This window comes from Cetorhinus maximus, chromosome 19 (genome assembly GCF_964194155.1).
Source record: "Cetorhinus maximus chromosome 19, sCetMax3.hap1.1, whole genome shotgun sequence".
Classification (NCBI taxonomy): Eukaryota; Metazoa; Chordata; class Chondrichthyes; order Lamniformes; family Cetorhinidae; genus Cetorhinus; species Cetorhinus maximus.
The window spans coordinates 48,691,549-48,709,694 of record NC_135897.1 but is presented as its reverse complement, the minus strand read 5'-3'; the positions used below and the strand labels follow the sequence as shown (position 1 = coordinate 48,709,694).

At 43.6% G+C, this 18,146-nt stretch overlaps 1 protein-coding gene across 1 annotated transcript in view; it reads right to left on the bottom strand.

The window, feature by feature from the left end:
• The window catches only part of plch1 (phospholipase C, eta 1), a 131,943-nt gene that overhangs the window by 72,506 nt on the left and 41,291 nt on the right, over positions 1-18,146 (bottom strand). Inside the window, exons 2-5 of the mRNA XM_078564431.1 lie at positions 12,082-12,228; positions 9,708-9,938; positions 9,138-9,268; positions 335-505 (exon numbers count right to left, since the gene is read on the bottom strand). Of these exons, the coding sequence (XP_078420557.1) occupies positions 335-505; positions 9,138-9,268; positions 9,708-9,938; positions 12,082-12,228 (680 nt within the window). The remainder of the gene's footprint in view (positions 1-334; positions 506-9,137; positions 9,269-9,707; positions 9,939-12,081; positions 12,229-18,146) is intronic.

Genomic DNA, 18,146 nt, shown 5'->3' with positions numbered 1-18,146 from the left:
GTATGTGGTACCAGAGGCAGCCTGTGTCAATAGGAAACATATTCCAGCATAAGTTATTAATGCCTTTAAGAAAGGGTAAGAGAAAATTGGGTGTTGGGTGGGAGTGGGTGGGTGAAGAGGAATTAGCCACAAGTTATTTATGGAACCATGAATTGTGCACAGACATTGGATGCTCAACAAAACTATCTTGTTATTGCTGCAGCCTGAGCCTGACAAAGACATTAAAAGGGACAAGAGTGTAAATCAAAAAATCCAAAGTGCATAGGTACTGCATTTACTCTGAATTGCAAGTCAAAGTTTGGAGAGTTTAAAATATGGTACTTGGCTGACTTACTTTTTGTTCCGATTTAAGAAACTGAGCAAGCTCTTCCACAGTCAGATAGTCCTTCCTGTCACTGTAAAACTTCACCAGCAGGAAGAGGTCCCGTCGCAAAGACATCATCTTATAAAACACAGAGAACTCTTCAAGATTTAATGTGCCCTGATTTTCATCTGTGTCAGCTTCCTATCAGGAATAAAAATAAAAGGAAAGTCTTCCCATTCTGCACTGTAGTTAAAACAAAGATTTCAAGTTATTCAGCAGTACATTTTTTTGAATTGCCTTTTATAAGATTTTTTGGATATATTTTCCTTTTATCACAACAATCTTAACTCCTTGTTTTTTTTCACCTCACCCCACAACTGACTGGAATTGTCCTGTTAACTGTAGTCAGCTTCTAAGCTGCTGTCATTGACTGTTGTGATCAATAAGGACAAATCATAAATTACTAGATCCCACCAGTTTTCCCTTTACCTTCCTCTCCCCACCTCCCAATTCCCAAAGTGGAAAAGTGCACATCTTCCTCTATTAGGCTGAGACCAGGAGCTACAAAAAGGACACAAACCTGCATACATTCTCACTATCTATAATAGACAGTTTAAATCTCAAACACTCAAAATCAGTCATAAAATTGTGAAGTTCTCACAGATTATCCACATGGAAGAATTTCTTCTACAATAGCTGAAGGTGAAATACAGCACTATAAAATAATTAATTTATAAAGTAAGTACCCATTTTCACATTAAAGATGAATTATGAGGAAACATTAACAATTGTTGGTGATAAAATATATACACATTTTTTACAAAGTAAAAGGGTAGAGACAAAATGCACCATTACTTGAAACAGAGAGTAAAATGCATCATTTCTTAAAATCGACAGTAAAGAGTGTTTTATCCGATTACAAGCAGTTTATAATGGCAACTGTTATATTAGTAACCTCAATTGTTCAATTAACGTCCCGCAGTTTAATCATATTCAAGTATTCACTGTTCAAATGGTAAAACTAAATCCTGTCCACTATGTTAACTGAACAGTCACCTGTGACTTAAAAGCCCAATTTCTAATGCATTTCTGAAGAAGTTTTCCCAAAATAGAATTTATAATCATATCTATATCTCAGTCAATGACAGCATCATCATGATAAAGCTGTCTTGTCTGACATTGTGTTGGCTCTTTTTCTACTTTACTGGCAATCAGCAGTGCGATTCTGTCATATTAATTATAAAATCACTATCTGTGCTCTCCTGTTTGTCATGCATCATTAAATTTATGAAAGAATATGAGCAACTGATTCAGTTACTGTAATTGAACTGTGTTCAATGTCATGTTTTTGAAAATACCAAAAAGTCCTCATAATAGCAGAAGTTAATACTTTTCTCAAACATTGTCTGATGAAGTGGTGTTGCCATACTGTTGGAAAGATAGCCGCTATTAAGGATCATAGAAATATATTGAATAAATCATTTTAATTTACCCACTAGGCTCAAAAATTGCCAGTTGTGCATGAAACTTTGCAGTGGTCTTTCCATGCTCGAGTAATACCTGTCATGTTCTGGGTTTCTTTCCCCCCAAACCTTTTTTCCTCACCGAAGAGGTTTGAGAAAAAGCGTTTGAATGCATTTAACATAAAAGGCAATAGGTACTTAAAGTGTTAATGCATTAAGCTCTAATGTTGTTTCCCCTTAGCTAAATCTTAAGCATTTTTTCCCCTGCTTATCTATGCAATAAATAAGCACCACTTACTCATTGTGTTGGGAGGGCTCTGGTCCCTTCTGGCTAGGATGTGATGTGGTTAAAAATCCTACACAATAAGGTTCTGCAAATACTATAAAGTTAGTGAGACTTTAAACAGAAAATGGATAATGAAAGCTTTGAAGAGGCTCAAAAGTTTGGAATGCATATTCTGCAACTGACTTGGGGAAAGTAAAGCATGTTTATTATTTAGTAATGTTACACAAGGACAGTACCAGTTGAATCAAATGAATTTGGCCATATCTGTTCCTTTGTATGTCCACTTGCTATCAAATAAAGAAGCCTAGTGATTTTTAGCTGGCCTCACCTCATCAGTCTATTTTGGAAAAGATTGAAAAAGCATACATGCAAAAAATACAAATAGCTAATTCAGATCATGATGATATTACTGCTACGCCCTGAGTTAAATTATTGTGTATAGTTAAATATTTGCCATTCTGTGCACGTTCCTACATATAAAACATTCAGACTCCCTATGAGAGTGACCAGCGCCAAGAAATCTAAGGGGAGAATTTATAAACCCTTCGTGAAACCTCATCCCGCCTGTGGATGAGGTTCCATGGGCTGAATATTCCCTCCGTCCGGGGGGGAGGGGGGGATGGGAGCAAGCGCAAACCTGATTGGCGCCCCCAATCGGGTGAGTCCCGCCATTTTATGTGGGCGGGCCTTAATTGGCCCGCCCAGCATGACGAACACCCGGAAGCGCTGAGCACTCCCTGTGTGGGCAGGGGGGTGGGTGGGGGGGGGGGGGGATTCCCTGAGTCGGGGCCTGTGCTCTTTCTTGCATGCGCGCGAAAGAGCGCAGAAATCTCCGAGGCATGGAGGTGCCTCAGGGAGATTAATTTAAGTTTGAAAAATTTAATAAAGGGAAAAAAAAATTTAAGGACATGTCCCCTCATGTGAAACTGTCACATGAGCTGGGACATGTCCATTAATTTTTTTCAAAATATTTTATTTAATTAATAAACCCTTTATGAAACCTCACCCCGCCCGTGGATAAGGTTTCATGAAAAATGCAAAGGCCGCCTGTGCTCTTCGCCTGCCCGCCAACCTTAAGGTTGGACAGGCAGCCCTGACAAGTACTTCGATTAGTTGATTAATGGCCTTAATAGACCTTTGACAGTTCGGTGGGTGCACAGCCGAGTCCAGTGCGTGCCTGCCAAGTCCAGTGCGTGCCTGCCAAGTCCAGTGCGTGCCTGCCAAACTGAAGGTCAGAATGACGCATAAGGTTGGATGGGCAGCATTCTTAACAACTTAACAACTGCTTTCTTAATGTCTTTAATAGGCCTTTGACAGTTCGGCAGGCGCGCAGTCGACGCAGCTGCACGTCCGCCGAACTGACAATCTAAATGACGCGCGGTGACATTGGGACGCCCGCTTGACATCACCTTGCGTCATTTTATGCGTCAGCGAGCAGGCCCCGCCCCTGTTCGCCAGCCGGAAAATTCTTCTCCATGAAAAATGCGAAGGCCGCCAGGGCTCTTCGCTTGCCCGCCAACCTTAAGGTTGGACGGGCAGCCCTGACAAGTACTTCGATTAGTTGATTAATGGCCTTAATAGGCCTTTGACAGTTCGGTGGGTGCGCAGCCGACTCCAGTGCACGCCCGCCAAACTGAAGATCAGAATGACGCACGGTGACGTCAGGACGCTTGCCTGACGTGCCCGACATCACCGCCCATCATTTTACGCCCACCCCGCATGCCGACCAGAAGATTCTGCTCTGAGGCAAAGGTCAGTCATCAAATTGGAGGAATGGCCCCTGCATTAATCCCTGAAGACAGAATCATCACATCATGACAAGTGCCACAATGGAGGCAGATTTTAGTTTAAAAGTTTCTTTTTAAATGTTTTGAAGATTTTACTTGGCAATTTATTTATTTCTTTTTTTTTTCCTGTTTTGATCTAACATCACTATACCTAATGCATATCCCTTACTGATTATTTACAAAAGATTATTCAAAGCCTTTAAACTTATTTAGGTCTTTGCTGATCAAGAAACCATTAAATCAGTACCAGCAGATGAAGGTACATTTTCACCTCAAAGGCACTTTAGAAAATTCAATAGTAGCAGTTTCTTTATTTGGCTTTCAATCATATGTTAAAAAAAATTCAAAAAGAAAGATTTCGTTGGGAAAATTCTACTGTATGTTATGCATTTACCAAAAATAATTTTGCCAAGGTAAACCTACACAGATATTAGAAAAAAACTCAACTCATCACTGGTTCCCTTAATACTCCCTCTCTTTCATGGATGTTTCGAGATAGTGCATAACATTAAAAAAAAATTATAAAAGCGATAGAAAAGGGTCTTTATTCATGACTCCTATTAAATTGAGATCTATGCACAAATACATAAATGCATGCAGTAAGTCTTCCTTTCCCCAAGGTTTGATCTTTTATTATATACTGAAGCTTTATCTCAATTTATGGAAGGTAGCATAAACTGATGTATTCCATTGAATTTAAGTTACTGGCTTAGGCAGTCTGTTGACTGATTAAAATCAACCTCCTTCTCCTTCAACTATTTGATCTCCTATTGAATTACAAGCACATTTTCATTATTTAATTTTAGGATGATAAGAAACATCAGTGAGGGGGCGGTTTTAGATCAAGTTCAGTTTTTAATAATATACAATGAATAATGGGAGCATAATAAAATTTAGTTCAATTTAGATTGGAAAAAAGAGGTTCTGGAAATCACAACAACTCATTGCATATTGTAAAATGATTCAATACTTAAAATGTAATTTTTATACATGCATATTATTTTGTGGAGTATGTGCTCTGTACCCAGTTTGAATATAGTTTCCAGGTTCGCCTCTATCACAATCTCTAGATTAATGAACAAAGAACTGGATGCTTCAAATGTATATATGTTTGTGTATATGTCTCTTCCACAGCCCAAGGCAAGGTGGCTTCTGGCAAATTAAAGTTATACTCTGATGCTGATGTGACCTTTAGTGGAGCTAGACAAAGAGCAGTGGTCTAAATAGTTGCGTCATTCAAGAGGAAAAGCCTGTTCCAGTGGACGACTTAATGCAGAGGGGTAGAACGTAACTGCATTCCAGCAGCAAAACAAGGTCATCAGTTAAGTTCTCCTCTCCCCTTCCCCTAGCCTGTGTCCCTTGTTTTTCTACATTTGAAACAGCTTTAGCTGGCAAACAGTGTGAGTGAATCTGTACATAAAACAAACTGAGATTTCAATCCTGTACTTTTTAAGATTACACATACAAGGTACAACACTGTTAATTTCTGATGAGTACACTCAATCTAGAATTTTTTAAAAATTCATTTTATGGGATGTGGGTATCGCTGGCCAGCATTTATTGCCCATCACTAATTGCCCTCGAGAAGGTGAGTATATTAATACACAAGGCCCTGTTATTTGCAGTTGTCTGACCTGTTTCTTTTTGTCCTTGGGAGTAGTGGACCTACTGCATGTTTCCAACATTTCATGTTTTTAACTTCAAATTTCCTGCATCTTTTCTCTCTTTCCGTTCTCCCTTTCATTCTCGTGATTTTTTTTTCTTGTATAGATGTTTCACCGTCTTAGCTGCCTTCTTGAACCGCTGCAGTCCTGTGCTATTAGGGAGGGAGTTCCAGGATTTTGATCCAGCAACACTGAAGGAACGGTGATATATTTCCAAGTCAGAATGGTGAGTGGCTTGGAGGGGAATTTCCAGATGGTGATGCTCCCGTCTATCTACTACCCTTGTCCTTCTAGATGGTAGTGGTCGTGGGTTTGGAAGGTGCTGCTTAAGGAGCCTTAGTTAGTTTCTGCCGTGCATCTTGTAGATGGCACACACTGCTGCCACTGTGCGCCAGCAGTGGATGGAGCGCAAGTTTGTTTGCATGCATGTTTGTGGAGGGACGTCAATCAAGCGGGCTGCTTTGTCCTGGATGCTGTCAAGCTTCTTCAGTGTCGTGGGAGCTACACTCATCCAGGCAAGCGGAGAGTGTTCCATCACACTTCTGACTTGTGTCTTGTAGATGGTGGGCAGGCTTTGGAGGGTCAGGTGGTGAGTTACTTGCCACAGGATTCCTAGTCTCTGACCTGCTCTTGTAGCCACAGTATTTATATGGCTAGTCAAGTTCAATTTCTAGTCAATGGTAACACCCAGGATGTTGATAGTGGGGGATTCAGCGATGGTAATGCCATTGAATGTCAAGGGGTGATGGTTAGATTAATTAGATGGTCATTGTCTGGCACTTGTGTGGCACAAATGTTACTTGCCACTTGTCAGCCCAAGCCTGGATATTGTCCAAGTCTTGCTGCATTTGGACATGAACTGCTTCAGTATCTGTGGAGTCGCGAATGGTGCTGAACATTGTGCAATCATCAGCGAACATCCCCACTTCTGACCTTCTGATGGAAGGAAGGTCATTGACGAAGCAGCTGAAGCTGGTTGGGCCTAGGGCACTAGCCTGAGGAACTCCTACAGTGATGTCTTGGAACTGAGGTGATTGACCTCCAACATCTTCCTTTGTGCTAGGTATGACTCCAACCAGCAGAGAGTTTTCCCCTGATTCCCATTGACTCCAGTTTCGCTCGGGCTCCTTGATGTCACACTCGGTCAAATGCTGCCTTGATGTCACTCTCACCTCACCTGATTTGGCTACATATTCTGCTCATTTGAATAAGGTTTGTGCAGAATCTGTGCAGTAGAAAAAATGTGGGGAAAGATAACTGATAATTCTCAAAGCAAGGACATAAATGGTCTCAATGACCTGAAAACAGCACAAAACAATAACAATTATATTATACAAAAGATCATCCAATAAAGTAATGAAAGGCATTGGAAGAAAAGAATGAATAATAAAAGATGGTGAAACATCTATACAAGAAAAAAAAATCACGAGAATGAAAGGGAGAACGGAAAGAGTGAAAAGATGCAGGAAATTTGAAGTTAAAAACATGAAATGTTGGAAACATGCAGTAGGTCCACTACTCCCAAGGACAAAAACAGGTCAGACAACTGCAAATAACAGGGCCTTGTGTATTAATATACTTAGCTTTGAGTACATGCAAATGCGCCACACTGCAGGCCTGACTGACAATCTTAAATTAGTTGTCAGTGTAATTTTTAGCACACTGAGGATTAGTTAGCAAATGTCATCCAATCACGGAATGACATCTAATATTAGACACTGTGTTTTGAGTTTTGCAAGCTGGTTGGGTACAGTCTGTACCTTGCCTGTTGTGAACAGTGGAAGGGACATGCTGTTTGATATGATGCGCTAGTCTTTAGGATGTATGGCCTACATACCTAGCATCACACCGGCACTGAAATTCATATACCCATATTACTCATTTATGTGATAGGCAAAATGTCTTTTTGGCTTGACACCAGCATCTTGTTAGTGTCAAATACCATTCGTGTTGCTACTGCATAGTAGCAGCGTGAAACAGCTAACTTCACCTGTTGCTCAAATTTTGAGATACCTTGCCCTTCCACGGTAATCTGAGGTGGACTGAGCACTTTTTGACAGAAAGAACATGTATACACATTGTGCCTGTTTCAGCTAAACAAAATAAGTGATAGCCATTCGTTGGTTCATTCCTCAGGGCAGTGCCTTGACCAGAGTCAAGCTGCCTGTTTAAAATTTCAAACAATGCTTGGCATTCACCATTAACTGGTGCATTCTCCATGGCAACGCCTCTACCAGAGTCCACTTGCCAACCAATCAGCACCCTTTTATCCTACAGTGTAAAGTTATTACTTCTCCTGACATTGGTATTCTTCCGATTGTCCTGATGAGTGCAAGACAAAAAGCTTTGACAAAATGTCTTTTTCCAACATAATATAGGATATATAAGAGATTTTCTCCTTTCTTTCTTTTTACTTCTTTCTTTTTATCAAATGTATTTGTTATATTGTTATTATTCTAATTATAATTATTCAATATTCAATAAAATTGTTCTTTAAACACATTACTTGACATTGTCACTCATTCCTGTTATGTCCAGAGAATGGCTCCGAACCCAAATGAGACTCCACAAGGGACTCTCATGTCCTTACAATAGGTCCTCCTTGACAATGGGCAGCTAGTATCTAGGTTTTTTTTATTGTTTACCCATCATGAAAGGCTAACTAACTGCCTGTTACCATTGGTAAGTTTTTGTCCATAAGTGACTCCTGGGGCAGGGTTTTGTTTTTGGGTCCTGACCAAATGGGGGTCTTGATTCCACACTATCCGGAACAGCAACCCAGTGTTTTTCTCTGAATTGGCCATTTAGTGGCCAGAGTGCATACTTGCTGTCCGATTAAGTATGGCAGGTGAGCTGTCAAAGCGGAAGAGGCAATAGGAGGTCCTCCAGCACTGAAACAGCTGTAGCCTGCCGGTGCAGGTAAGAGGGAAGATGCCTCCATTTTGTGGCCCAGCTGCCGGGTCACCATTGTGGAGGGGGAGCCCCTCCACAGCTGTGACCAAGTAAGCAGGGAGGTCTTCAAACCTGCCTGGAGTGCTGGTTCCCTGGTCTGCTGCTGGGTGGCTGCCTCCAGACAGCTGACCTGTTCCTAACATTATCAAGGCCCACAGGCCAACTGGAAAATGCCAGTCAGCCTCTGACAATTCGCCTTAATTACCCTTTTCCTTCCGCCCAGATTTGGCCTCCGGCAAACGGCCAGGAGACAGGGTAGTACCAGCAAACTGGCATGCCAGCCAGTGACGCCAAATTACATGTCTGCCTGCCTCCATTCTCGCCTCTATATCAGGGTGAAAATTCTGCCCCTGATTTCCAGGATGACACCTTAGGTGCCATTTATCACTTATAATATACAGGCTGTTCCTTGGCTGTGGATATATCTCGGCACATTTTTGAAGCCTGTGAGAAAAATATGTTTTTATAATCTTTTTAAGCAGGTAAATATTCCATAGATTAGTATTTCCATAAGAATGAGAAAAGAGACAGAAAATTACTAGTAAATTTATATTCAAACATCCTGCACCATTTCAGTGGAAGAATTACTTAATTTTAAGGGAGTGAAGTAAAGGAATCAGCAAAACAAATCATATTGACCAGCTTTAATCAGTTATGACCAGCTAAGAGGAGGCAACTAACCTGAAACATCTGCCTGATTTTCCTGCGAGGTAGATTCACGTTTAGTTTATGCATCAGTTGATAGATTTCCTCAATGCACAGTAAGCCATCTCCATTCCTGTCAGCTTCTTCAAAGGTCCGTTTCATCCATTTAAAAAGGGTATTAAGGAAAAATTAAATAGCAGTACGTATTGGGCAGTGCATTCGGGTTTGCTGAAAATTATTCCAATATTTGTATGCATCATTGTCCACATGCCTACAGTAACAGTAAAATTGATAAGACCATCGAGTTTTGAATGTTGCTTATTGTTGTGATAAAACCAAATGCGCTAAAGAATTATATTAGCAATGCAACAAATTTTGGGTGGTGAAAATTATTGTGAGGCATTTCAAGTACATGTAAACAATATGGCATGGACATGATAATGAAATCATTATGGTACCTGACTTGTAGCCTTGAGGTTACAAATTCAAATCTACCATTGAAAGTTGAGAAAATAAACTGGTGATTTGTGGACTCGAAAGATTTGATCCATTCACTTAATGAGATGAGATGAAAACTGGTTTGCGGCAATTACTGCAAAGGATATTGATCATGAATTCTCTGTCTTTTCGCAAGTGAATCTTCATCTTTGATTCCAGCCATTAGGTATTTTAATCCAGTTATCCAAGTGCGTGCATCCTCACAGTTGGATGTTACCAAATCCAATGCCTCCATATGACTGCCATGGTAAACACTGAAGCAGCAGCTAGGGTCAAAGCTCCCTTCAGCATGCCGATGAAGGCTCCCTTCTAAAACTTTACAAACCGAGTCAATGGTAACTGAGGGCAAGAAAAAAAAGTTGCAAATCATGTAAATGTACAACACTGGTTTTCACAATCTGTTCATTTATTTTACAATTTTCACCATTTATTTTAACTTGGTTTTTAATTTGAACATGGTATGGACATTAGTCTGCCATTGGAAGGGAAAAAACAACGATAGCTAAGAAGCAGTAATTTAATTTTTAAGACCAGTTAAACTTGGGCTTTTTCCAGGCAGTACAGAAGTTGTGCTCTTCTAGAATACATCACTTTTCCTTGCTCTGCATTTCTTCTACTTTAATGGTCAAGTTCATTCAAGTAATGTACTCAAATGTACTAATTTTTCAAAAGTTGAATGTTCGCCGATAATTGCACCATGTTCGGCACCATTTGCAACTTCTCGGATGCTGACGCAGTCCATGTCCAAATGCAGCAAGACCTGAACAATATCCAGGCTTGGGCTGACAAGTGGCAAGTAACATTCTGCCAGGCAATGACAATCTCCAACAAGAGAGAATCTAATCATCACCCCATGACATTCAATGGCTGAATCCCCCACTCTCAACATCCTGGGGTTTACCATTGACCAGAAACTGAACTAGACTAACCATATAAATACTATGGATACAAGAGCAGGTCAGAGGCTAGGAATCCTGTGGTGAGTAACTCACCTCCTGACTCCCCAAAGTCTGTCCACCATCTACAAGGCACAAGTCAGGAGTGTGATGGAATACTCTCCACTTGTCTGGATGAATGCAGATCCAACAACACTCAAGAAACTTGACACCATCCAGGACAAAGCTGCCCACTTGATTGGCACCCCATTCACAAATATTCACTCCTTCCACCACTGACGCACAGTGGTATCTCATCTCTCAGTGGCAGCATTGTGTGCCATCTACAAGATGCATTGCAGAAACTCACCAAAGCTCTGCAGGCAGCACCTTTCAAACCCGTAACCGCTACCATCTAGCAGGACAAAGGCAGCAGATGGAAACAACACCATCTGGAAGTTCCCTTCCAAGCCACACACTGCTTTGACTTGGAAATATATTGCCATTCCTTCACTGTCACTGGGTCAACATCCTGGAACTCCCTTGCCTAACAGCACTGTGGTTGTACCTACACCACATGGACTGCAGCAGTTCAAGGCAGCTCACCACCACCTTCTCAAGGGCAGTTAGGGATGGGCAATAAATGCTGGCCTAGTCAGCAATGCCCACAACCCATGAATAAATTTTTAAAAAGCTCATGTATGCTACAGATTTTACAATGCAACTTATTCAGTCATTGGCACTTTTTCAGTTCACTGAATGAATTTCGATACAAGGTTTGCAAATAACATGCCCGTCACGAAAATCTATATTTTTTTCCAAATATTTAAAAGGGATGAGGTGAACTTTATCAGGGGTCTTGTTACTTGCCAACCGCTGTAGTTTGCAGTTGGCTTTAAAAGTATAACGGAGCAGGTGGTTTTAACAAGCCAAGAGTGAGACTTTTGCTCTTCTGTGGAAGGTAGTCCCATCCATGAGAGCTGCCAGCCAATTGGTTTGACCAGCAGCTGTTGCAGTCCCAACAGTGCCAGACAGTAGTGGGCACTGCTGGGACTGCAAGAAGTTCCACGAAGACAACAGCAGGGATGCCAGAGTGAGGCGAATGCAGGTTTTTTGGATGGGGAGGAAATGGGCGCTCTTGAAAGGGGTGGAGGGGTAGGATGTCAGGTTTGGAAGGCTTGGGAGGCAGGGCACAAAGGTGGTGTACCACCTTGGGGCTGTGACCCCGATGCACACAGGGCACCCTCCCGAAGGGCGTAACCCCCCCTTCCTTCCCACCTTTTCACCTCAAATGGTGAAGAAACAGGCTTCCCACACTCATCCACCTTCCACTGACCGGCGGGGATGTGGAATGAGGCCCTTAATTGCCACTTAATTGGGCAGTTAAGGGCATCAATAGGCCTAAGGGCAGGTGGCCTAATGGGCACCTCACCCACCCATTGTATTAAGGGAAAGGCTCGAGTGTGGGTGGGTGAGAAGGCGATGGGCTTCCCGCCGAAAACACAGCTGGTGGGAGGCTGTAAAATTCACCCCCATGGTATTTAGTTGCATGTTTGTTCATGTATTTTAATCCAAAGTAATTGGAAAGCAGAAGTGAAAATTCTTACTTTTTGCCTTTTCGTTTTTCCTAGATGGGCGCCACCTAATGCATGTCCTGTGTTCATCCAGGTAGAAAAGGCGAACCAAGCCTTTGCTCCCACTTTTTAGCTTGACCATTTGAGTTCCTGACTGCATTACACTCATGCATCTTTCCACTGTGAAAAAAATCAAAAAGGTCAGTAATGGTCAATTAGTAAGGATAAAAAAGCAGGTTTGATGTTAAAAAACAGTCTGTTGATTAATATGCAAAGTATCTCAAAAGTTATATTAACAGATCCCCTCAGCAGTAAAATCTATGGGCAGAATTTTCCCGTTGTCATGCGGGGGCGGGACCCGCATGCCGACATGTAAAGTGACACGCGGTGACGTCAGGCGAGCGTCCCAACGTCACCACGCGCCATCGCGATATTTTGCTGGGCGGGTGCATGATGATGTCCAATGCGCACCCGCCATTAATTAACAGGCCACTTAAGGCCCTTGAGGCGCCAATTGATGGCAATTTTCCAGCGCCCATGCGATCTTCGGGCCGGTGCACAGGTGCAACGGGCAGGCGGGTAGGACACATTTATCCACGTGCACAATAAGAGGACTCAGTGGGGTCGCGAGTGTGCACTGTCAAATATTGATTTTTTTAAAGTTACTGATACTTGTGTGATCTGCAATACTTCAAAACGCATACCAGCTGCTTGGACTGGGCTCACAACCTTCAGGTCAGCACTCTGCAGTGAGGAATCTTTTTTGGGCCTGCAGGTTTCGGGAAGCCTCCCCTTAGCTTGGGAATGGGAGTTGATCTCTCCATTGGAGGCACCTTCTCTGAGGAGGAAGGGAGGGCGAGAAGGGGGAGGAGACCAGGAGTGCACATTCAGCCTCCAGAGGAGCCACCTTTGGGAGGACAGGCACAGGCACAAGGAACTTAAGAAAACAAAATGACAAAGATGTTAAAAATCACACCAACTCATAAAGACCTCATTGCGGGCCAACACAAAAGCACCAGTGATAAACCCGTGGTGTGCCTAAGGTGCCTTATATTTACGTTTTCGGCTGCTATGTCTTGGTGCTGCCGTCTCGCTGGGAGTGGCAACTGAGCCAGTCTGCTCACTCTGCTGTCCTGTTGGCCTCGATGAGCTTGGTGGTCGTCCTCTGGCCCATGGAGCCTGTGATGGTCCCGGCTGGGAGGGAGCTGCCAGTTCCACAACTGGCATCTCCCCAGTCGTTGCAGCCTCATCGGATGCAATGGTCAATGGCAGAGGGGCAGAGCATCTGCTGCAATCATCCGGAGCGCCCTGAGAGGAGCCCACAGAGACAACAGGCAGCTGCTGCGCCGTGAGGTCGCTTCGGACCTCCCTGCTCACCATGGATGGATGGGCACCGAGCTGGGAAACTTGGTGCCCGCACCATCTTCCACACTGGCACTGACCAGCTGAGGTCAATGCCGATGTGAGGGCTTGCAGGTCCAAGCACAACCCCAGGTATTCCTGATTGGTCTCCTGGAGGAGCCTCTCCACAAGAGTTGCCACTCTCTCTATGGAGGACGCATGGCGCTCGGCCATGAGGCTCATTGCATCAGCGATAGTGTACATAGACTCCACCATGGACACCAAAGCCAAGCATAGCCTCGTGTATCTCTACCAGATGCTCCCGCACACCCGCCCACATTTCCTGCATTTGCTGCGTCGTGGACGACTCCAGAGGCACATCATCAGGCACTGACCGAGCATGTGCCTGGTCTCCTGCAGTCCTCTGACTGCTGGCACCATGGGCACTCTCTGTCTCTGCCAGCTCCTCCAGCGACCATGAAGTGCCCTCACCGCTGTGCCCTGGGACACTAGCCGATGTTCGAATTCCCACCAAGGTGCTGGTATCTGCACTGGTGCCTGCCTGACAGAGATGGTGTTGACGCTGATGAGACTTCAGGGCCCTCAGGTGTGAGAGGGGGCATCTGTTGCTCCTCCTCCTGGCCCTGCTCTGCTGATGCTGAAAGGAAGAACAAGGACATTGGATCAGTTAATGTGGAGACAATGTCAATGTGTATTCCCGTCCCCCGGATCATTATACGCTCAACCTTCCATGAGCAATAGTCAAGCCATGTCGCAAACTTCAATCACTGAACATTCAGCACTGCCATGGCTGCTGGGAGAACAATGCTGACCTCACTGCTGGGCAAATATACCTTCCCGTGGCATCCCAGCCTCACCGACACCGGTGGACCTGGGCACGTGGTGCCTCTCCAAACCTAGGGCCTCCTGCTCAAAGTGGCTGAGAATCGCCACCTGTGCCGGCCCGCCACCAGTCCTCACCGGCTCGGCTGCATTATGTGCATTCTTCTCCTGAAAAGGAGGGAAGAGCTTTGATTAGTGCAACTTGTACCTGGATTCTCTTCGCAGATGGCCCAACCAGAGTGGCACATATCAGGTCTCCAGTGCCTCCTCACCTCGCTGCTACCGAACACTCACACAAAGATGCTAGGCCTGTCCCCCCCCCTACCCTCCCGCCCCCTTGGCCACATGCTGCCTACATTAGACACCACACTGTCTAACCTTCCATTGCAAGGAGGCGTAAGCACATGGAGCGCAGAGGACAACAGATCAATCGGTGCCCCTCCCAGCATGTCATCACCCTGACTTGGACATGTCCTGGAATTCAAGCACTGCACCTAGGTGCAGCTCCTCCAGGTTGCCCCCAAAACAGTAATGTGGGTCTCAGTGTAACACATGCTGCGGGTGCAGAACCCATCTCTTCACCACCCTCTCAGGGTGACCTCAGCATGGGCAATATCCGCTGGCCCACCTAGCAAAGGACACATGTTGCCAATGATTCAATGCAGTCACTACGCTCAGACTTTGGGGGGAGGGGTGCCAGGTGGGAAAGCCTACCTGCTGGGTTAACTGACCAATGCCAACATGGTACTCACCCTTCCCAAGCACAACAGGTCATTGATTCGCTTGTGACAATGGATCCAGGAGCGTCACACCACATATTGGGGGCTCATGATCTCCGCCACCTCTTCCCAGGTAGGTTTGGTCATGTGTGGGGTGGCCTCCTCCTCCCATCCTGGGGTACAAGCACCTCCTGCCATGTTACCACCTCCTCGAGGAGGGCAGCAAGGCAATCATCAGAAAAACGAGAGGCATGGTGCCCCCCTGCCCTACCCTCCTGCCTGGCCTCAGCAGCAGCGCTCTGGGGAGCCCTTCAACTGGCCATGATTCACAACCTTTGAAAGGCTGCAGGAGTTTTTTAAAACAGGCCGCCGGGTCGTCATTGGACCCAGTGGTCATTGCAGTCCAGCCGCCGCTCACCCACTCCCGCTGTCCTCAGGAGCTGCGATTCACGCTGGGCAGACCTTAATCAGCCCGCCCACGTAAAATGGCAGCGCGGACCCAATCGTGGGTGGCGATCGAGTCTGCGCCCACTCCCGCACCGCCCACCCGACAGGCAGAAAATTCTTCCCACCCGTAAATTATTCCAACAATAAAACAATTCCCAATAACATTTTCTTTTATAGATGGGAAAAGAGAAGGATTGAAGAAAGAGCAGTATACAATATTGTTAAAATTTGCATACATTTCATAACTTTTATCAAAAGATGACACAAACTCCCAAAATTGACTTAAAGCCTGTCAGTTCAAACATAAATATATATGAGAAATTACAGTAACTTTGTAATGAAATGGAACACTTAATATAATCTTTAATATAGTCATAAAAAGTCAGGAGCAAAAATATTATTCCTTAAGAATATTTTTGTATTGATGTATTGAAGAAAAAGACAGGCGTGCAAGGAATTTAAGTTTAATATAAAATTTGTACAGTCCAATTGGCTCATTGATGTCTTGGAGCTTGCAACACCAAAAACCCATCTCGCGACCCCATTGGTCACAACCTATGGTTTGGGAAGCTAAGCATTATAATCTGCAATTGATTCTAGTTCACCAAAAGGAAGCACCAAGTCTTAATACACCTTCGGTCTGTCCGCAAGCATGACCCAGACCTCCCTGTCGCTTGCCATTTCAACACTCCACCCTGCTCTCATGCCCACATGTGCGTCCTTGGCCTGCTGCATTGTTCCAGTGAAGCTCAATGCAAACTGGAGGAACAGCACCTCATCTTCCGACTAGGCACTTTACAGCCTTCTGGACTGAATATTGAGTTCAACAACTTTAGATCATGAACTCTCTCCTCCATCCCCCCTTTCCGATCCCCCTTTTTCCAATAATTTATATATATTTTTCTTTTCCCACCTCTTTCCATTATTTTTAAATGTATTTCCATCCATTGTTTTATCTCTACCTTTTAGCCTATTTTGATTCCTTCCCCCCACCCCACCCCCACTAGGGCTATCTGTGCCTTGCTCGTCCTGCTTTCTACCCTTAATGTCACCTATTAGCACATTTCTTAGCTAATATCACCACCGTCAACACCTTTGTCCTTTTGTCTATGACATCTTTGGCAATCTCTTCTTTGCCTCTACCTATCACTGGCCCTCTATCCAGCTCTACTTGTCCCACCCCCCCTTAAACCAGCTTAAATTTCACCTCACTTCTATTTTTCCTTAGTTCTGGTGAAGAGTCATACGGACTCGAAACGTTAACTGTGCTCCTCTCCGCAGATGCTGTCAGACCTGCTGAGTTTTTCCAGGTATTTTTATTTTTGTTTTTGTTTTGGATTTCCAGCATCTGCAGTTTTTTGCTTTTATCTTCATACTGGTGTTTGCCACATTACATGTGGAAGATATCAAATTCCTATCAGCACCAACAGTAACGAACCAGGGAGTGGAGGAAAGAACTTATATTTATAAAGCACCTTTTTTGCATTCTCAGAACGCCTCAGAACATTTCACAACTAACAAATTAGTTTTAGAGTGCCGTGCTGTGATGCAGCCAAACAGCTGGACCAAAGTTTCTCACAAGAGCCAAAAAACACCAATGAGATGAACAACCAGTTATGATGTTGGCTGAGAGGTGGTCATTGGCCAAGGCACTGAGAGAACTCCCAGCTGTTCATGAGTGTAATAGGATCTTTATGTCCTGCTGAACAGCCAGATGGATCTAGAGATAAAGACCGGAGACTTCACTGAACAGGATTTCCAACAAAACCTGCACCCCATCAGAAAAATGATTAAGTAGCATTTTGATGCCTCATCATCTGATCCTGCACTGGCTGCCAGTGCTCAGTCTTTTCTCTTACCTCTAGGTCATTCTCCTGATTTTGCAGGTTACTCTTTGAAACTTTGAGCCCTTCTCTTTTCACTTATATGATTCTCTGTTCCATTCTTAGAGCAGCTCTGCTAGAATTTGCACTTGAAAACATGCTTTAAAAAGCACAAAAATCACATGATCCCTCTAAAATATTTGACAGTGAATTCAGTCCAGCAAAGAGGTTACTACTTTTCTACTGCTGCCCCAGGCTACAGCCACTCGTTTTTTTTAAAGGCTACACTGATAATTTCCAATCTTTCCCTGTGCAAAGCTCCCATATTACATGGGATTTGCAATAATGAACCACCAAAAGTATATGCAGGTGAGTTGATCCCACAAATTACAATGGGGTCAGCACTGGAGAACAATTGGCAAAAGCCAGCCGATAGGCACAACACTGGCATAAATGGCCCAGGTGAATTTTGGAGCTAAAATATTTAGATAACACTTGCTAATTTTTCACAGAGTTCTATTCATCTCACCCAAACCTTGAAAAAAATTCGAAAAAAATTATTGATACATCAAATGCTAAATAGCACAGGCACAAAATATTTAAAAATGGAGCTCAGATTTCTAAAAAGAAAGTTTCAGTTTGTACCTTCATAGTGTCCTTTAACTATAGAAAGACAAAAAAGTCCAAATAGCTTTATTATTAAGAAAATTTTAAAAACCAAGGCCTTACAGGCACACAAACATTATGTCTAAAATAAGTTATGCATATGCAATGTAATGTGGTTCACATCCTTTTCTTTTCCTGCGAGTTTCTTCCAAAACGTTTTAAAGCAATCACCAAGAAGCTCTTGATAGCTGCAGCGAATATTCAATTCTTAGCAAAATTTGAAATAATTGCACAAATTTTATCCTCGGTATTCCTAAAC